This window comes from Paroedura picta, chromosome 12, assembly GCF_049243985.1.
Source record: "Paroedura picta isolate Pp20150507F chromosome 12, Ppicta_v3.0, whole genome shotgun sequence".
Lineage (NCBI taxonomy): Eukaryota > Metazoa > Chordata > Lepidosauria > Squamata > Gekkonidae > Paroedura > Paroedura picta.
The window spans coordinates 23,506,183-23,525,574 of NC_135380.1; the positions used below are offsets into that span (position 1 = coordinate 23,506,183).

The 19,392-nt window shown below is 46.6% G+C and overlaps 1 protein-coding gene across 1 annotated transcript; it reads left to right on the forward strand.

Moving 5' to 3' along the window:
* Positions 1-2,120: 2,120 nt before the first annotated feature.
* Positions 2,121-18,931, forward strand: SEMA4C (semaphorin 4C). The gene is made up of 14 exons (XM_077306616.1): positions 2,121-2,146; positions 2,218-2,398; positions 3,185-3,247; positions 4,354-4,452; positions 4,591-4,687; positions 5,914-6,030; positions 6,314-6,465; positions 6,976-7,151; positions 7,812-7,956; positions 8,520-8,742; positions 11,202-11,317; positions 12,243-12,400; positions 12,750-12,820; positions 16,774-18,931. Exons 1-14 carry the CDS (start codon positions 2,121-2,123, stop codon positions 17,613-17,615), a joined length of 2,466 nt encoding a protein of 821 aa, XP_077162731.1. The 3' UTR covers positions 17,616-18,931.
* The last annotated feature ends 461 nt before the right edge of the window (positions 18,932-19,392 follow it).

Here is a 19,392-nt window from a genome sequence, read left to right on the forward strand (position 1 = left end):
AAATAGTACAGAGCACTTATTGAGAAGAAAGGGCCCTTAGAGGAATTTCTTCCATCTTCTCCCACACCATGCCCAGTCCCCCTTCCTCTCTGCTCCCTGTATCATAGTGGGGAGTTGAGCTCTCTGGGATACTGTCCAGCCTTTTAGGCAGAGGTGAGCTGCCAGAAGCTGCTCCGGTTTTCTTTGCCATGAAAACAGCTGTTTCTCCCCCACCCTGGCTCCCCAGTTTCCGGTGGTTTGTATAGACTCTAATTTGCTAATCACTGAGCAGAGGAGGGGAAAGCAGCTGGTGGGATTAACATTCCCTGTGCCAGCCTAGCAAAGAGACCTCCCCCTGGAGATCACAATGCAGGCAACTGAAAGGGCTTACCCTTTCAGACAGAGAGGAGTTAGTTGTTAGCAGCATGCTATTGTGTAGCTGGGGAAGAGAACTTCTCCCAGCATCCTCTGTTCCTGGTTTCCCTGTCCCCCAAGGGTTAAAGCCGTGATCTCCCTGCATCTGGACACTGTTACGGCTGTGAGACCTTAATCTCCCTAATACGTGCATGCGCTGTCCCTTCTGCTGACTTAAAGGCTTTTGACCTGGTTGCTGCTTGAAAGCAAAGACGGGTTAATTGAAGCTCCTGGGGACCTATCAGGCGTTTCAACTGAGTGTTTGTATGGGGGGAGGGGGGGGAGCCAAAGATCTGAACAGTTCTGTTACATCCAGTGGAGTTGGGCACCAACCAGAAATCTGCCCACTATCAGTGGCAAATGCTTGTGGACCATGTATTGGAACAATTGGCATGGCTTGAATGGTTGCAACCTATGTTCTGAAGCTCATTTGCAGACCAGGGTTTTGGTGAAGCCATAGCTGGTGATGACCTCAATGCTCAGGTCATGCTAAACCCCAGTTATGGCAGGGAAGGGAAGAGATTAGGGAGAGTGCTCTGGTAAGGGGAGGAGGGGTGAGTAGTGTTTCTAAGGCTGGTTCTTGATTTTCAGACCCTGGCAGGGCCATGGGTGCACAACCCTTATTTGTATAATATTGACTTTATGGTTCCAAGCAGTCTTTGGATGTAGGGCAGGAAGACAGTCCAACTTTTTGGCTATTGCTGTGCACTGTTCCCCAATCTCTTACTTACAATACTTGATCTTCCTCTTTCTTTAAAACCAGGAAGCTTTTAGTAGCTTTGCAATGAGAAGCTGTGTAGCATTTGATATAGTTATTTGACAACAACCCTCTCAAGGTTCTGTAAATCTCTGGTCTTTTGTGTTAGCAGAAAGATCTTTTGTGGATAGCGGAGAGAATTCTCTTTCCACTTTTCTTAGCGTCCTTCTGTTTTCAGTCTCCTTCCCTCACCCCCACCCCCTTTCCTCTTACAGGAGGTTGAAGTGCAGAATTCCTTGTAAAGTCTTGAAATCAGAAACTCTAAAGAGCTCTGTTGATGCTGGGTTGTGAAGTCTGAGTCAGAGAGCAATTGGTTTGAATTCAGCAGTACAAAATAAAAGCAGTTCACTGCCAAACAGAAACTGGAGACACTGACAGGATTTGTAAAACTGGGGATGTTTTAAAAAATTGTATTAATTTTTAACACCCTCTGTTTCTGGCCTCCTTTGGAGAATTGCAATGAAACGGCTGTGCTTTTGTTCTGCTTTTAGGGAGGGGGGGGGAAAGAGCTGGGGAGATCTTTTGTACTCCCACATCACTGCTGGTTTTTGTGGCAGTTATGCTGTGGCTGACTATATCAATGTAATAACACTTTGCTTCTGCATGCAGTGGAAGGCAGCAGGGCTCCTACAGCGGTTGAAGGAGGAGAGGCTTGCTGTTCAGGGATTGCTGCTATCTGAAAAGCAATTTCTGGAGAGATGAACTGGATTGCTGGAGGGTGTGAGCTTGGAAAGGAAAAAATGCAGAAAGCAAATGTGTGTGAAAGAGAGAAGGGCGTACAGCTTTTTTCAAAGTGATGTGGCCAGGGTTGACTGATGATGGTCTTAGAAGCAAGTCCACTTGTGTACCATCCAGTAAAACCAATGGGTCGCCAGATATGGTCACGTTTGTGGGGATACTATCATATGGGCTATGAATCTCCCAAGTGGATTCTGTGTGCAAACAAACCACCCTCTCTGGACAAGTAACCATGTCTGTGTGCCACCGCATGGTTAGGTAGGGATGGAGCCAGTAGGACATCAAGCGTTTGCTGGCAAAGAGAGCATTTGATTGTTTCCCTCAAGCAGTCTGTTGAATACCGTCTACTTTTCCCTTGCAGAACTGAAGGAAGTGACAAAGCGTTTCTCCAAGACAGGGGTGTTTGACTATACGACGTTGACATTGGACCACGGCAAAGGGCTTCTCTACGTGGGGGCTCGGGAAGCCATTTTTGCCCTAAGCACCAGCACCGTGGAACTCAAGGAAGCAGTGAGTCTGTTTTGTCAGGGCTTTGGGTTTGCAGGTGACTAAGCACTGTAAGGGACTTGCACAGCTTCCATGCATGTCAATGCATCAAAAGAGCATTTTTGATTAAACCCCCTCTGAATCGGCAACCTGCTTTCAGTACTGGCCATAGAGATGTTTCCATCCAGGAAGCTCCAAAGTTGATCAGGAAGGCATCTGCCTCAAGGCATTGGGGTTTTGTGTAATTTCCAAAATGAATAGCCGTGGGTGGATATTTCCTTAAATTGGAGGAGAAGCCATCGATGTGGGAATCAAATGGCCCTATCGTGAAGAAAGCAAATGCATTGGAGCTTTGGCACTGGCATGGGGATGAGTGAATGCATCAGACTCTGAGGCACAGTCCCAGGGATAGTTGCATATAAGCCCCTCTGAAAGGAACAGGAGCTGTGGAAGACCACTGCAGGGGGCTAGCAAGTAGGAGAAGAGATGCTATTTAGATTGTTGCATATCGGGAGATGCAATAACTGGAGTGGGTTGTTTGAGGAAGTAAGGGGTCCTTATGCGAGAAGCAGAAGAGTGTTGTGGGGGGTTGGATTGATGGGGTGGATTTTGGCTTTTTAACCTTAATATTGCATTTTCAAGATTTTATTGCAGATGTTTTTGCAGGGTTGTCTCTTTATTGCTGTGGGTCTGGGTTTTTCTTGTGTCATAAACCACACTGAGCCATTGTGTTAGGGTAAACATTTTATTCAAATAAGTGTGCTCATTAATTAATTGTTCCTGGTATATATCATTAATTGTTCCTTGCAGATCTTCTGGGAGGCTCCAGCAGAGAAGAAAGCAGAGTGCATCCAGAAGGGCAAAAGTAACCAGGTAAACCAGGTCACTGGAGATCCTTGCCTCGCACCCCTGGCCACTGGAAAATAGTTTTCCCATGTTAAAGTTAGCATCAACCATTTTGTCATACTTGAGAGTGACAGAGGCCTAGTTCTCAGAAGTTCTCTATCCAGCACGAACTCTTGCTGTGCCAAGCCTGGGGGTGGGTGGGAAGCACAATTAATATGGGCAGTGCAACATCCAAGGTCCACTGCTGAAAAGATGGGCCCTGCCTATTCTGGAAGTCCATCTTGCTCCTTCTTAGACCAAGTTTGAAGGGAAGGAAGGAAACTTGGCTAGATTGTGGGAAGCTTGCTATCAACTTTCTTCCTGCCCAAACAGCTGAGTTCTAGATCACTGCCAATCCTGTTATTCTCTTAGCTAATCCTGGAGGAAACCGTAAGTTAATCAGGATACAGTTGAAGAGTACAGGGACCCCCTTCAAAGGCAAATATTGTGATGGGGTCCAAGCTGGCTCTCTCTCCACTTAGATTCTGCCTGTGTCCTGGGTCCCTCCAGTCCTTGTTGTGCTTGGGGACATTCTGTTTTGGCTTCCTATGCAGAGTTCTTGCACACTATGTTTTTGGGCATGTGTTTCTGCTCCAAGAAAAGCTGAATTCTGCAAACGCACATTTGCACCCCTTACACTTATGGGTGTATTTATATAATCTGATTTGTTTTTGCTAGTATGTGAAGCAGTGAAGAATAATGCACTTTAATTCTCCCCAAATTGGAACTCAGTTTGGTATAATGGCTAAGAGCAGCGGCCTCTGAGCTGGAGAACCAGGTTTTGGTTCCCCGCTCCTCCACATGTAGTCATCTGGGTGGCATTGGGCCAGTCACAGTTCTCACAGAGCTCGTTCAGCCTCCCCTACCTCACAGGGTGTAAAACAGCTGCTCTTCCTCCTCTGCCTGCCGTGCTGTCACCAAGCATTGCCTGCACAATTCTAAGCTTATCATTGAAGTCCGGAGAACTAGAAACTTCAGCCAGAGTTCCGTGGGTGCTGAATTCCGCACATGAATAGTGGCGGCACCAAATATAGGCAGCCCTGAGCATGGATGCGCTTTGGATGCTCACAAGCGACCATCTCCTTTCTCTGCAGACCGACTGCTTCAACTACATCCGTTTCCTGCAGACCTACAATAGTTCTCATATGTACACCTGCGGCACTTATGCCTTCCAGCCCAAATGTGCCTACATTGTGAGTATGGGAAGTCGCTTTCATGCATGTGGACATGTTTATGCGTTTTTGTAAAGTGCTGGTGGCCACCTGCTCAGTTCCATAATTGCCATCTCTTTCTCTTTCTGTCTGTTTCTCTCTTTTTGATGCCTTCTTAAGGATTTGGCCAGTTTCTCCCTCGACAGGCTGTCTTTTGAAGATGGAAAGGGGAAGTGTCCCTATGACCCAGCCAAGGGGCACACAGGCCTCATCGTGGGTAAGTAGCACCCAAAATTGGGCCAAGATATTGGTGCCCAAGGCAGGAAATCCCCTTCCTGCTATTTATCAAGGGGTACGGCCTGCTGCAATATTCTCTTGTGCTAGGACTGTTGGAGCAAATTGTGCAAGAGGATATCTCAGTCTCCGAGGTCTGATCCGTGCTTATTGCTTTGCCACCCTTAATGAGGCCACAGATCTGCCACCCAGGAGAACAGCCTCCCCTTCCTTCATGGCCCAGCTGCCTCCGGCACTGTTGATTCTTGGGAATGACCTACTTCAAGCCCAGCCAGCCCAGCCATGGGAAGTAGGGTGCTGCCTACATGCAACTACTTGCTTGCCTCCCTTGGGCATGCAGGGGTTCTGGAGACTGGGCTGTGTGGGGCACCCTTCTGCGGTTGCTGAAAGGAGGGGCTTCTGCTGCCTGCAAGGAGCAGAGATTTCCCTCCCTCTTCTAAGCAATGGTCAATAGCCAGAGGTATTGTTTCATCTGTGAGTTTCAGTAGTCCGATTTAGTGATCCTTGAACTGGAATGTCTTGGTCCGTCTATAATGGTCCGTCTATAATCTGTTTCTGGGTACAGTTCAAGGTTGACCTTTAAAGCCCCACACGGTTTGGGACCAGTGCAGGGTTGCCTGTTCCCTTGTAAGCCTACCCAACTGTTAGGGTCATTTTGAGAGGCCCTACTTTGCGTTTGTCTGCCTTCTGAAATTAGACCTTCAAGTGCATTTCAGTTATCACCAGGAACTACCAAGAGCAGCTCAGGTTAGAGCCCTTCTTGCTTTCGCATCCTTTGAGCAAAAACTATCCATGTATGCTCAGATGGCTTCTTTGTCCCCAGTGACAATTATACCAATTCTTAGCTTCAGTTTTGAAAGAAGCAGTTGGAGTCAAATGTTGGAGAGTCCATAGGACCTTTCTGATCCTGCCCTAAAAAGATTCTAGGATCCATGATGCCACCAGAGTAATTTGACTTATGGGGAAAGGTCCCATTGGGCCACTTCACTCCATGAATTCTTGGCTGGCAGCTGGGAGTTATACTGGCCCACCTACTGAACAATACATATCATTGTTTGTGACCGAACAGGGAAAGTAACAGTTTGGGGAACGGTTCCTTGCCTAGAAGGAATTTCTTTTACTTGCCCCAGGTGACTGGCAGTTTGCTACTCTGCTCTCCCTGTCTCTGCCCCTGTCTTAGGCTCACTCCTTCTCTTTGGACCATTTTAGATGGAGACCTGTATTCAGCGACACTCAACAACTTTCTGGGCACCGAGCCTGTGATCCTGCGCAACTTGGGCTCACGCTCCTCTGTGAAGACGGAGTACTTGCCTACCTGGCTCAATGGTGAGAGCATGCACAAGGTGGAAGGGGTCTGCATGCAGTGCTCTTGGTCTGCGCACAACTCTTTAATGTGCCATGGCTTCTCTGAGTGCATGGGGTGTGTGATGGACTCTCTCCAGCTTGCCATATTGCTAAGGATGGGAATACAATCAGTGCCTTGTTGCAGAGCGTGAAACAACTATGGATTCCAGTTTGCATTCTCTCTGCACGCGTGCTTGGAAGGGACCAAGCGGGCTGGGTTTGGCTGCAGCCCCACTGACGGATCCATCTCCATGTCCATTTGCAGAACCCCACTTTGTTGGCTCAGCCTACATCCAGGAGAGTCTAGGAAGCGACAGCGGAGATGATGATAAGGTCTACTTCTTCTTCAGCGAGAGGGCCTTGGAGTACGACTGTGACACAGAGCATCTGGTGGCCCGGATTGCCAGAATCTGCAAGGTAGGCAAGGATGCAGCCCCCCCCCCCCCTTATAGTTGTGAGGCTCAAAGAAGTGTGAAATGCATGTAAATGAAATGGTGGAGAACAATATTTTGTTCTCACCAAAGTGAACACTAAGTAAGTGCATTGATGTTTGCTCACATCCAGAACTTGTTACCTGGACCTCTCTCTCTTTGAGTTGAGGCCAGCTTTCACTGAGCTTGTCACATTTCCCCTCTGTTTGACAGCCTCCATGACAAATGGCTCAGTTCTTGCAGGTCAGCGTAGCTTTTGAGACCACTTATGACACCAGGATAGAATCTTGTTTGCATCCAGTCTTTTAGCTCCATGTTGTCAGACTGTAGTTAGTTTTGCTCCTTGGGGCAGAAACCTCGCTCTCTCATAGCTTACGTTGTTCTGTAAGGTGGCTCATAGATTGGTGTTGCCCTGTTAAGTAAGACAGGGGTCTAGTCTCAGGAGACCCCTCCCACAAAGGCATTCCTCCCCCTAAAAGTTTTTATTTCCCTGCAGGGGGACCTGGGTGGTGCCCGCACACTACAGAAGAAGTGGACAACGTTTCTGAAGGCACGGTTGATGTGTTCCGTTCCAGAGCAGCAGCTCCATTTCAACCGGATTCAGGGGTCCTACACCCTGAGCGGGGACCACTGGCGTGACACAAGCTTCTTTGGGGTCTTCCAGGCACGCTGGTAAGGCAGCATCTCTGGGTGCCAGCAAGGCATCTGCTCTGCTGACGGTCAGGGCCATATGTCAGCTGAGAGTGTAAACTTCCTAGAAGACGTGGGAAGAATAAAAAAGAAGCAGCTTGAAAACCATTGCTTAGAGCTTTGGAAGTCTGCAGGAAATGTCTGCTGAAGGCTCAGAAGTTGAATACAAGCCTTGGGGTGTGAGTAGTTAAGTCGGAAAAAGTTATCCAGAGCAGGAAAAAGTTGCAGGGTATTTAAAATGAGAATGCAGGTTGGCTAAATTTATACCACCTATAGAACATAATCGTTCTGAATTCTGATTTTGAGTTCCTGTGGCTCTGCCCTGCTCCTGAAGGCCTCTCCATCTTTCCCTGCTGAGCAGTTGGGTATAGTTTGGGCGTTGGGAGTAGTTTCTGCCTGCTGGTTGTTTCCTGCAGCCAAGCAAACAGGATTCTTTCCTGCAGCATGCTAAGGTACACAGGATTATAAAAGGAATCCAGGGAGTAGATGGCAGGCTGGTGGCTCAGGGGTGAGTACCGGGTGTCAGTGGTTTCCATGTAGACTGAAACCCTTGGTGAGGTTCCTTCTAGCCATGCTGTTGTAACAACCTCGAAGCCTTTTCTATCTTGGTTGGCTCTTAACCCTAATCCCAATTCCCTACAGGGGAGGCGTGGATGTTTCTGCGGTCTGCCAGTACCAGATTGAGGATGTGCAGAAGGTGTTTGAAGGACCCTACAAAGAGTACCGGGAGCAGTCCCAGAAGTGGGGTCGATACTCAGACCAGGTGCCATCGCCCCGGCCTGGAGCTGTAAGTACTGCCAGAAGAGAACTGCCCTGCCACCTCCAAATATGTCTCATTACTGCCCCCTCCTGGACTGTGACTAGGAGCAGGAGTAGTACCTCTTACTCTTTCATGATCTCCTGTGCACATAGTTTTATCATCCCCATGCTCATTCCAACATGCATGTTTTTTTCCCAGCATGCATTCACAGTTTTTTTAAATCACGCCACTGCGTAGGCTTATTTTTCAGCAGCATAACAAAAGTGTGAAGCATGCATTGAAAAAAGCCTGAACCCAATTCACGCTGATGGAGCTGTTGTGTAGAATCGCAATTACTATGGAATTGGCTCAAATGCTTTGAACAGACATGGAAGTTGTCATCCTGAGTTTGTGGGACTCTTTTTGCTGTTTGCCAGCATAGCCATACCTGTGTAGACAATGAGTGATTTCTGTTTTTACCTGTGTGCCTCCCCCGGGTAAAGGAGGTGTACTTGGAGGCAATCTCCTTACGTGTAGTTTAGAAGCATTTTCTCAGAACTGGACAAATTGGAGATTCGGGTTCGAGTTCCTCCTTCTCCCCTTGTTTACAGTGCATCACTGGCTGGCATCGGCACAACAACTTCCACACCTCCATGGAACTGCCAGACAACACTCTCAACTTTGCCAAGAAGCACCCGCTGATGGACGAGGTGGTGACGCCCCAAGGGAACCAGCCCTTGCTGGTCAAGAAAGATGTCAACTTCACCCAGCTGGTGGTCGAGCGGGTGCATGGCCTGGATGGCAATGCCTACGAAGTGCTGTTTGTTGGGACAGGTATGGGATTGGAAGACTCGCAGGTCCATGGATAGAGAATGCTCTTTGCAGAAGGTCCTGTGTTCTGTTCCAGCAGCCTTCCTTAAAGGATCTCACACAGAAGGCTGCTAAAGATCCCCTGCCTGAGATTTTGAATTCCTGTTGTCAGAGCCATGTGGATTAGCAATTGGGATTGCGTTGCTTTTTTTTTAAGTCTTTAAAAAAATTCAGCCTTTTTTTAAAAAAGGAAAATTCTGATTCCCCCAAATTTCTGTTCAACATCTGATTTAAATTAAACAAATTAGTTTAATGTATGTATTTTCCCCTGTTTTGTATACCTTATTCTGACTTGGCTTTCTAAGGTGAGGGACAAGAGCCTATGAGGTACACCAAAGCTCCCTTGAAGTATTTGTCTAGTTACCAGTCTGGATTCTGAGATGTCAGCAAACGTTGCTACGTGCTTACCATAATGTTTGCAACCTCGTTTTTCTTATTTTGAAAAACTGAAAGCTGACTCAATGCTCCAAAAGGAAAGAAGATGACCCCAAAGGCGCCATGTGTCGCAAATAACTGTTGCATTTCAAAGAGTCCACAAAATAAAGCCATCTTACTAATTAAATAAAGCCATCTTACTTGTGGCGCAGAGTGGTAAGGCGGCAGATATGCAGTCTGAAGCTCTGCCCATGAGGCTGGGAGTTCGAACCCAGATGCCGACTCAAGGTTGACTCAGCCTTCCATCCTTCCGAGGTCGGTAAAATGAGTACCCAGCTTGCTGGGGGGTAAACGGTAATGACTGGGGAAGGGAATGGCAAACCACCCCGTATTGAGTCTGCCATGAAAACGCTGGAGAGCGTCACCCCAAGGGTCAGACATGACCCGGTGCTTGCACAGGGGATACCTTTACCTTTACTAATTAAATTATTTATAGACATCCTTTCCTCACATTAAACCTGCCACATGGTATAAAGAACTGCGATATCCTTTATTATCATGGAACAGTTGGCAAATAATATCCACATCAGGCTTTTCTAAACAGTTCTATCTTCCACCATTGAGCTTTTACATTCCAGGGACCACCTGTTCTGCAGCAGCAGCAGAACAGTCACCCAAAGTCTCCCAACAAGGAGGCTGTGTTGATTGAGCCTGTCCAGGAGAGGGTACCATAAGAAGAAGCTGCTGGGAGACACTTGGTTGCCAGTCAAGGAGTACGAGATGTTTCAGACTGACAATGGCAAATTTTATTAAGTTTCCATAAAGTGTCAAAACTAACTCCTGGGTATACACCCATTTCGGATGCTTCTTCAACGACACTATAAATGATGAATAACATATACCCATTAATTATACAATTTGCATAACTGTAAACAAATAACAATAATACATTGATTACACTACGGTGAACTGGACATTAGTAGGTAAGTCATCCCAGTTATAAGAATTTTATACTTAAAAATTGAGATTTGATACTATAATACTGAATTGTGATTTATAATGTTAAAAATTTGGGGGTAGATAAAATTTAGAAAATATTTTTTTAGAAAGTAACCATAGAACAGAAAATTTAATTTCAAATCAGGTAATTGATTATACAATACATGAATTTTTTGTATTTCACCAATATGTATTCTTAACTGTGTACATATTGAAATTTTTATATATATATTCTTATTTGTTTTTTTCAAAATCATTTGGATATTGAAAAATAATTGACACAAGTACCAATGTATAATAATTTTTCAATATTTTTTTGTTTACAATTATGCAAGGTATATAATTAATGGGTACATATTTATTATTTATCATGTCACTGAAGAAGCATGTGAAAACAGGTGTATACCTAGGATCTTGTTTTGACACTTCATGGAAACTTAATAAAATTTGCCCTCGTCAGCTTGAAATGTCTTGTACTTCTTGACTACTACTTGATTGGCAGACATGCAGGGAGCTAGGCAGAGAGGTGGGTTCCAGCCTGTAGAAGGATGCTACTAGATAAACATTTTGTTACCTAAAGATATAATATTACACATTAAGAGATATAAATGGCTTGCATGCATAAAGTCCCAAATACATTCTATGGCATTGCCCCATAGCAAGCTTGGAGATTTTCAGGAGTGTGGGTGCTGCTACCTAGTCAAGGTTGTGGGCTTAAAGTATCACATATGTGAGATCATAGATGAAGCTCCCTGGTCCACCTGGCTGAGAGTTGTGTGTTCTAATTAGAGTCCTCCAGGTTGTCGAGAAGAGTCCCTAAGATTTTATACTGGAAATAGATTTGAATTTGGGACATTCTGTATGTGTTCTACCACTGATTCTAGTTTTGATGCATGGGGTACTTCTCAAGAATCTGTGGGTTCAGGGAGCTGTAATAGGATTGGTTTCATGGGGAAGAGAAGATCTATCTCCCCCCCTCCCATGCCACCCTGAATTCTTTCCTGTAATAGCCTCTGGCCATGACCTGCTCTGTTATGGGTCTTTTGCAGATAAGGGCTGGCTGTACAAAGCTGTGATGCTGCCATCAGGTGTTCATCTTATTGAAGAGCTACAGATTTTTGACCAAGCCCAGCCTGTGAAGAGCCTAGTGCTGTCCCCACAGAAGGTAAGAAAGGTCCTCAAATGGAATAAGTCTGCAAGTTCTGGAGGTGCCAGACAGTAGTTATAGCTCTGGCCCTCCGTTGATCTCATCTGGAGATGGAGGGCTCGCCATTAACAGTCGCTTTACAGATGGGCGTGTAGTTACAGGTTAGTAAGAGTCCCTGCATCCTGCAATGCCTCGGTGATTTTGGAGAGGCCCCTTGTGGTTTCTCACACAGGCGTGTCCTTGGATGCTCTTTGTCTCTGACATAGCCACTATGTCCTGAATGCCAGGTCTTCCTGCTGACACCCTGCAGGAATAAGGTTGCAGGTTCTCCGCTTCCTTCTGCCTTGGTGCTGCCCCATTTCCATGTCTGCTTCATCTCTTATATCCAGTAGCCAAGATTGGCTAGCTGATGTCAGAGGACAGGTCATCATTTCCTGTTTCAGGCCAGTCACTTCTGGTTGTCCTCCTAAGTAGCTCCACACCACTGTAGCGGCTTTCACCAGTATCTTTATCATCAGGGACAGGGGGAGCAGCCAAGGAACTGGAGAATGGGCATGGTCTGGTGACTAGAGAAAGTTGAGTAGGTAGGGAATTCTGGCTACAGAAAGGGAGGTGGAGTTGTGTAGGCTGCTCTGATCCCCATGAAAGCTGCCTTATCGCCATTCTGATTTTTAGGATTTCAGCAGAAATGGCCTGAGTGCTTTCATGGCTTTCTCTGCAGCCCTGACAAGTAGAAACTTGGGTGCAAAAGGCAAGCAAATGGAAGCTTAGATTTTGGGGATGGCACATTTTGCAAGAGAAGCTTGCCCTTGTGAGGCAAGTACACAGAAGGCAGCAGTCCAGGAAAGAGGATGCCAGTGGCCTTTTCTGTGGCTGCCTAAAGAATAAGAGGTGTGTCTCCAGATGCTGCTCCAGCTTTGACACTCTTCCTTCTCCCTCACAGAGGGTGCTGTTTGCTGGTTCCCATTCCCAAGTTACCCAGATTCCTGTGGCTGATTGCAGCAAGTACCACTCCTGTGCAGACTGTATCCTCGCCAAGGACCCCTACTGTGCCTGGAGCAGGAATGGGAGCTCCTGTGTTCGCATTGACACCTATGATGGGTAAGCAATGCATTGATTGGCTGGGAAAAGATTGGGACAACTAAAGCATTCTGGAGGTTGGAGCAGGGTGCACCAGTTCCTGAAAACTATTTTTCTAAATCTTTTTCCAAATGTGATCTATCTGAACAAGTTTTTTACCGAGAAGTCTATAATTTTTTTTTAATAGCAAGAAGTAGTTGCTCTGTACCATATTCTGTCCCTACAACAAGGAGTCCATGTTTGTGGACAAGGTGTATAGATCCATCTCTGGTCTCGCTATTCCACTGCCATCTGCCCTTGGCAGCAGTTTTTGGTCATGGAGTGCAGTTCTGTGCCACTCTTGCGATTTGCCTGTGTTTTGTTCTTGTAGGTCTTCGATGCTCTTCCAGGATTTGGGAGTACAGCCAGCAATCTGCAGCCCCATGCGTGTGTTCAGGCCAGGTGAGTCCTTCACTGCCCTTGTTGTTCTCTCCAGGCAACAGTGTTGTGGCAACTCCATCCCTGGCTTCTCCAGGATACACATGTGTGTGTGTTTGTAATTTATGCTCAGGACCAGAATCACAAAGCGTGTGCACCCAGGTCTGCTTGAGCGCCTGCTGTATTTTGAGATTGTGGAACAGAAATTAAGACATGGCAATCTGTTGGAAGTCTACTGCTAGATATTTATGAATTTGGTGGGGAAGCTAGCAATGCTAGAAGGGGTAACAACAGGATCTCCAACTTATGTATACAGGGTTATTTCCTCAAGAGAATCTAAACAAACCAGTCCAAAGTTAACTGGAAGATTGTTTTTATTAAGTAAGAACTTAAAGCTAAACACAAATACACAAACCAATATACACTCAAGAAATTAAGGAATGGCAGGGTTGAATGGTAATGGTAATGAGGAAGTGGGGAAGCTGTAGTTACTGTCACGATGTGAAGGGGTCCAAGGAGACAGCAGCAAAATAATCAGGTAGATGAAGGCAGGGTGTTTGTGGAGAATTCCACACACAGATGGGTGCTAGGTGTCCAGTTTATATTTGTAACCTTGGGCTAGCCTCTACAACAATTTACTTGAAATGTTTTTTTTTTTTTTTGGGGGGGGGGAAGTATGATAAAGAAACTGGAAGGCAGGTGATGGGTTTATCCAAAGTGAGGACAAAGACCATCGTGGAACCTCAAAAGTCTGCCAGGAACCAAAAGAATAACTGTGATTGTTCCGCCAGGGTCAAATCAGATCAGAGATGTAAATATGTCTTGATGACCCCTAGATTACAGGACAGGAAATAGCTAGGGTGGAGTGTGCTTTTAGCGGTTGCTAATTAAGTTTTGCAAGGATGACAGGGAAGAGAGATTGGGAGTTGAGGAGATTAGTAACAGTTTACCTGAGGTCCTTTTGTTCCAAAACTATGCATCGCTGTTTTGGATTGGGAGAGAAAGCCAGCAGTTAATCAGTCCCTAGCCAACTCGCTAATCTGAACTTTTAGTATGTAAGATGCATTTGCCATCTATTCCAGAGTCCATTCCTGCCAGGCAGTGTGTTACAATTAATCTTGGGAGGTGTTGGAAGGGTGTTCATGTTTGGCCGACTATAAACTGCCCCTGAAAAATGGAGAAGAAGCATTCGCTGGCAGGGGCTTCTGGGAATTGTAGTCCATGGACATCTGGAGGGCCGCAGTTTGACTACCCCTGGTCTGGATACTAAGATCTTCAAAAGAGAGCATCCTTGGGGATCCTTAACAGAGAATGACAGAGAATGTTGGCAGATACTAATAAAATTCACATATAATATTGTGTCCATTTGCTTCAGCAGGGCTAAATCTCAGCCCCCAGTGCTTTATACTGCTGGCACTTCCAAATACTTGTGTGGGGTGTTAATATGTTCACTAAGAACTGTTCCTGATGCAGATGACATCCCATAGTTTTCACCAGCTTTGTGCATACTGAATACACCTTTAAAAATGTAGTCACTGTTTGGGGCGGGGAGGCTGAAGGTGACCACGCTAAAGTATTATAATAATGAATGTTGTTTTTCACCCCAGTGGGGAGAAAAGAATAATTTAGCTGTTAGTCAGATATTATAATTTGTTTTTTTTAATTAAAATCACGTATTTTTAATTATGCACGCAGGAATTAAGTGATCATTCAAAGACAGTGCAAATTCAGGTTGATAGTCATTCTTTCCACCTTTCCTTTGCCTGCTAGGCCCTTTGAGATTGATCAGTTCCACTAAGAAGTAGTGAACATGGCTTAGCTCGAAGCATGTTTCTTGGCTCGGCTCCAAGCTCTCCCCTCCCACCACGTTCCATTAAGACGTCCCGTCCAGCCATTGTTTATGGAAGTTCCCCTAGGAAGCAGGGAACACAGCTTGGTTTCCAGCATGTAGGAAATAACTCAGTCTTGTTTTCGGCATCACATCCCACGACGGGCTCATCCATATGCCTGCTGTGCCACCCTGGGTTAAGTTTCATTAGCGATGGTTGGCATAATCCAATCATTGGAAATGTGGCTGTGAAGAAACCATGCCTCTGCCAGAAGGCAGGAGATACAGAATGCATTATCGGGGGGGGGGGGGGGGGAGGATTTTCCACGAGACGTGGCTGATGCTTCAACACTTCAGCACTGCAGTTCTGGACTTGTGATTTCAGCTGCCATCGCTCAGTCATGTAACTTGGCTTCAAGCCATGTTCTTTTGGCATAAAATGAGCATTATTGAATATGCACATAGTCAAAGAAGTGAATGCGTGATTTGTGGACAAGATGTTCTCCTTCAGTCGGGCCGAAGTCATCCAGCTGCTTAGGTCATGCCTCTGCTCGCCCAGGTAGGGCAAATTGTAATGCACTTTTTTTTTTGCCAAGCCTCTTTGAGTGACCTCTCCCGGCTGATTTGCCCTGCTGCTCAGCTAGGACGCTCAGAGCCCTGTTCTTAGGCAGTTTAACAACCAACCCCAAAAAAAATTAGAAAGGAAAGAGAAATAGGCTTAGTTACTTAGCTTAATTAGGCTGAGATAGGATTTTACACCTCATGGAAGGCGAAACATGCACAGCGAAGAGCCTTTGCATCAAGAGTCAGCAGGCTTCCGGAGCTTCTAAAACACGAGCGCGAAGACCCGGAGAAGGCGGGAACCCTTGACGAGCGGATCGGAGCTCTGGGTATGGCCTCCAACAAGAACATGGCATCAGCCCCAGTGAGGACCAGCCCACCCGCAGGGCAGGCAGACCAGAAGGACAAGAAGAGCGGCCTGGGCCAGAGCAAGAAGATTGGAGCCAGGAAGAAGCTCCAATTCTGCTGCTTGGGGAAGGGTTTTCACAACAATTGAATAAGCAAGCGAGGGCAAAATGTTTTGTATGGCTAATCTACAGGGACTTTGCAGCAATTGTCAGATAGTATTGAAATCCTCTTCACACGTGATTTCCTGTATTATCTGGCTCTGGACCATTACTGGGTTAGCAAGCAAGCTGTTGTCCCCTGGCTGCTGTCGCTCCGTGGCAGAGTCCGTGATTATCTGATTTCAGAAGGAAAGGTGTCTTTAAAACAGTGTAAGAGGAACTGCAGAGGGGGTGAATGCAGGGTGGGGGAAGGAGAGAATCACAACACAATAAACAATTTACTATAGTTTTTTTTTCTACTTGCTCCACCTACAGTTTTCTACTTCCCCCGTCGTCCCCTCCCCTCAGTGTTTTTTTCTTTATTATTATTATTCCCCCTCCCCTGGCTGTCCCCTCAGCCATTCTATTTAATGTGGCGAAGGCACCTTTCTTCGTGAAATCAGGCAGATCTTCACGATGGACTGTGCTGGAGATAGCCTACAATTCACCTCCTCATACTGTGAACATACTTAACACATTCCGTGCTCTAAGCCAGGGGTAGTCGAACTGCGGCCCTCCAGATGTCCATGGACTACAATTCCCATGAGCCCCTGCCAGCGAATGCCCCTGCTCTAAGCCTTCTAATCTAATTGTCCAAAATCAGATTGTCCAAAATAAGAGGGGGGGGGGTGTTTCAATACGGTTGTGGCCCTGGTACATGCTACGAAGATCAATTGTCAAAATGTCAGGATTTCGTTGGTGCAGAATGTTTTGTCCTCACCCATTCCTTTTAAATCAACGTAATAACACTTCCCCAAATCTGTACCTTCAAAAAAACCCAAACATTTGGTTCCTCATTTATTATTTACTTATTCAATTCATGTGCACATAATGCCAAAAGAACATGGGTTGTAGCCAAGGTACACAACTGAGAGGCAGCCGTTGAAATCGCAAGTCCAGAACTGCAGATTACTCAAGTGTTGCCGAAGGAAGCTAATTGCTCGCTGTGTGATGAAGTGCTAACTTTTTTCAACCAGCTCCCTCTGGAAGAATGGCTAGGGTGGTCCTTGTTCCTTACCATTTCTCTGCCCTTCTCTTTACAGCAGTCAAGATAATTGCCAAGAACATCACGGTGATGGCAGGCACAGACCTGGTGCTTCCTTGCCGCCTCACCTCCAACCTGGCCAAGTCCCGCTGGTCCTTCAATGGGCAGGAGTTGCTTGAAGAGCAGAATTCAGTGTTGTATGACTCCCATCTCCAGGCCCTGATCATCCTGGGCGCCAGTCCAAGGCACACAGGTACATACAAGTGCTCTCAGGTGGAAGAACGCAATGAACTGATGGCCGAAGGCTATGCTGTAGTGGTGGTCTCTGGCCCAGCCCTGTCGCTGGAGGCGCGGGCTCCCCTGGAGAACTTAGGCCTGGTGTGGATGGTGGTGATTGCTTTGGCAGCTGTGTGTTTGGTGCTCCTGCTGGTGGTGTTATCCTTGAGGCGCAGACTGAAGGAGGAGCTTGAGAAGGGCTCCAAGGCTATCGAGAGCACTTTGGTCTACCCCATTGAGCTGCCCAAAGAGTCCAAGAGCCCCACCTTCATTCCCAGCACCACCTCAGACTCTGACGAGAAGCTGTGGGACCCAGCCAGCTACTACTACTCCGATGGCTCCCTTAAGATTGTGCCGGGTCACGCCGTGTGCCAGAATGGAGGCACTACCCCTTCTCCCACCACCAATGGCATCCCTGGCCAACCACTGCAGTCCCCGCCCCTCCACTCACCCAATCGCATCAACCTGGGCAACATTCGTGGCTCTTCTTCCAACGGCTACATCCGTCTCAACCTGGGAACCGAAGAGCGGCCAGACTACAGCGACCTCGCCGAGGAGCTGCGCCGCAAACTCAAACAGAGGCAGGCACTGCCTGACTCTAACCCTGAGGAATCATCAGTATGAGCTGTGCTGTGGACTTGTACGCTACACAACTACCTCATAAACGAGGCTGGGATCACTGCCCTTCGCCAGGACTACTTTTTAATGAAATCCTATTTAAAGACTTGCTCCGGGCACTCTTTTTCTAACACCCTGTTTAACCTCCTCAATTTTTATACACTTCCCATGCTCTTTTCCATGTTCTCCAGTGTTCTTGTTGTTGTTTTTTCAACCGTGCTTCCTTATAGGACATTCCCAGGACTGTGCGGGAGGTATTTTCATTCTTCCTTTGCCTTGGATTGGTGAGTTTGACCTCACTGAACTATTGATGGATGGACTGTTGGGCCAAACCCAGACCTGTTTCTTGTCGAATGGGTCCTGTGACCAGTGGTCATGCTGATAGGTCATTGGAAAATGACAGGGTAGAGCCTGGTTCCCAGTATAAAGCTGCCATTGGCTCCTTGCTGTTCTTTCTTCCTTCCCTCCCCCCCTCCCCCCAATGCCGACCAGTAGCTACCAGCCATTTGCTATTGATGGGCCAAGTTAATCGAGTGGCTGGTTTTTCATGAATGGAACACTGGGGGCTCACATGATGATTATTTGCATTTACCCCTCTCGTTTCTAAGGACCTGCAGTTTCTTGCAAGACTGGGTTTTTTAAAGGCAAGTGCATTGTGCTCTTTTCCTGGGAAAAGAGGGATGTGAGAATAGAGGCCGATGGAAGACATTAGGTACCTGAGGCAGACAATCCCATGTGGTGAACCTTCCCCTCACCTCACCCCATGTGAACACAGACACACTAATGCTCCTAGGACACTCCGAGGGGAAGCTCTTCCATATCTTGATCTGAGTGGGAAGATGCACATTCATTTCAGTGAGGCTTATGGAGGTGAACTTCCTGCTGGGTTCTGCCTCACGAGTAAACCTGGTTCAAGTCCTGCTCAAATCAGCCACATGGTGGGTTCACTGTGTGTGTGAGAAGGAGACAAATGAACTAATTTTTTCCATCTTTTTTTTTAAGTAACTGCTGAGACTAAACCCATCTTCCCTCTTGGGGTGGGGAACATGTGGTGTAGATATCCCCATTCCTCCTGACCGTGGCTCTTCCTTACCCGTGCATGCCCCATGCCAACTGCAGCTGGTTTCACACTACTTCCCTTTTTAACCTTTTTTAAAAGACTTGTGTAAATAAGACGTGAAAAAGGCTTCTTAACAAAAGCCACACAACTGACTCCCCCCAGCCCCCATCAATTCCAGTGTAATTTATTTGTTACTGAATTATATTTATTTGATGTAAATATCTGAATATTTTTATATTAATAATAAAATGGAGAGAAACAACCCGCTGAGAAGTTCTGTGGGTTCCTTGTTCCTCAGATCTTTCTTGTGCAATGGGGAATGCTTGTACGGAATTCTACTTCAGAAGGGAGGTAGACTGGATGTTTCTTTCTCAGTCTGTCTGATAGCCATGGGCAGTCCCTTGTGTGGATATCCAAACCCCCACAATGGGGCCAACCACTGGTTAGGTGTCCAAGACTGGACCTCCCCCATGCCACCCCATTCTCATGGGCCAGCTCTAACCTTAGGGTTTGTACTGACTGACAACCACTCAGCCTGGTTGCCCAAAGGGTGCCACCACCACAGATGAAATACAGCATCACCTTTTCACCAAATAGGGGGCTATTGCTAGCAGCTGTGGCCAAGTCATCATGCTAAAGAGGGCAGGGCAGGCTGTTGAGATGTGATTATGGGTAGCCCATATAAGGGTCTAGACAGGAGGTGAGAGAGAAGTCTCCAGGTTC

What these genes read in the sequence shown, in the direction of transcription:
- SEMA4C (XM_077306616.1), top strand. Translation starts at nt 2,121, where the DNA reads ATGTCTGTGTGCCACCGCATGGTTAG. An exon ending in CGCATTGACACCTATGATGG is followed by an intron (nt 12,401 to 12,749) that starts GTAAGCAATGCA and finishes TTGTTCTTGTAG; the next exon opens with GTCTTCGATGCTCTTCCAGG. An exon ending in CATGCGTGTGTTCAGGCCAG is followed by an intron (nt 12,821 to 16,773) that starts GTGAGTCCTTCA and finishes TTCTCTTTACAG; the next exon opens with CAGTCAAGATAATTGCCAAG.